The sequence below is a fragment of the Chenopodium album genome, chromosome 23 (genome assembly GCF_948465745.1).
Source record: "Chenopodium album chromosome 23, dcCheAlbu1.1, whole genome shotgun sequence".
In the NCBI taxonomy this organism is placed as follows: Eukaryota; Viridiplantae; Streptophyta; class Magnoliopsida; order Caryophyllales; family Amaranthaceae; genus Chenopodium; species Chenopodium album.
In genome coordinates, this window is record NC_137856.1 from 8,598,560 (window position 1) to 8,599,668 (window position 1,109).

The window sequence follows — 1,109 nt, forward strand, 5'->3', positions numbered from 1 at the left end:
ATGGGTGACGAATTAATCAAAGATTGGGAGAAACTTAAACTTACAGAAGATGAAGGAGTAGTCTTAGGGGGCGATTATGTAGAAGTTGTAAGCAATGATACTAAGGCCAAATTAAACCTTACTCTGGTTGGAAAACTATGGACTGTTAAACCCTATAACATGGAGGCGATGAAGAAAACGCTGTCGAATGTTTGGCGATTGAAAGAAAAATTTGCGATTAGGATTGTTGAGACAAATTTATTTGTTTTTCAATTCTTCTGCGAAGAAGACAAAGAGCGTGTTTTGGAGGGTAGACCTTGGTTTTTTGACGAGAAACTGTTACTACTACAAGAAGTTTTGGGCGAAGAACAACCATCGGAGATTGTTTTCCAGAACACACCTATGTGGGTGAGACTATTAGATGTTCCTTTAAATAAACGCTCCTTGGAGGTGATGTATGATGTCGGTGAATTCCTTGGGGGTTTCTTGGAGGCTGATGAAGATGACCCTCTGGGATGGAGTGAATGTGTGCGAATAAAAGTCCTTGTGGACATTAATAAACCATTGAGAAGAGGACTCTTTCTAGCAATGGGGGATAAGCAACCTAGATGGGTTGATCTAAAGTATGAACGTTTGGCTGATTTCTGTTTCTTTTGTGGAAGACTCGAGCATACGGAGAGGGAATGCTAGTACAAAGAACAAAAAGAAGGCGAGGTAGAGGAAATGGTCTATCAATATGGACCATGGTTGAGGGCAACCCCGAAGAAGAAATCAAAAGTAAACTTGGTGGAGCGTGAGAAGGAAAAAGGTTATATGGATAAACTGAAACACTCGACAAAAGTGAAGAAAACGCCTAATTATAATGACCCTGAGGCCATTAGATTAGGTCCTGTTAGTGCAGCAAGGAAGCTAGCCTTTTCGTCTCCTGCTTCCACTGAGGGGAAGTGTGATCAAAGCCCAAGTTTGAAAGAAGCCAAGCTTGTGGCTGTTGCTGATAATAGTGGCTCGAAGATGGTGCTTAGGGTGGTAGGGACAGCGAGAAATGAGAAGGGGATATACTCTGACAAACCAAGGAAGACGAGTCCTGGGGCAGGGGAAAATTCAGAGGAAAAAATGAGTGTGAATGTGAT

The 1,109-nt window shown here is 42.1% G+C and overlaps 1 protein-coding gene across 1 annotated transcript; it reads left to right on the top strand.

The window, feature by feature from the left end:
• On the top strand, positions 1 to 669 carry LOC145606979 (uncharacterized). Its single transcript, XM_081662784.1, has one exon. It carries the CDS (start codon positions 1 to 3, stop codon positions 667 to 669), a length of 669 nt encoding a protein of 222 aa, XP_081518910.1.
• The last annotated feature ends 440 nt before the right edge of the window (positions 670 to 1,109 follow it).

Coding starts and splice junctions, on each gene's coding strand:
- LOC145606979 (XM_081662784.1), top strand. CDS start 1: ATGGGTGACGAATTAATCAAAGATTGGGAGAAACTTAAACTTACAGAA.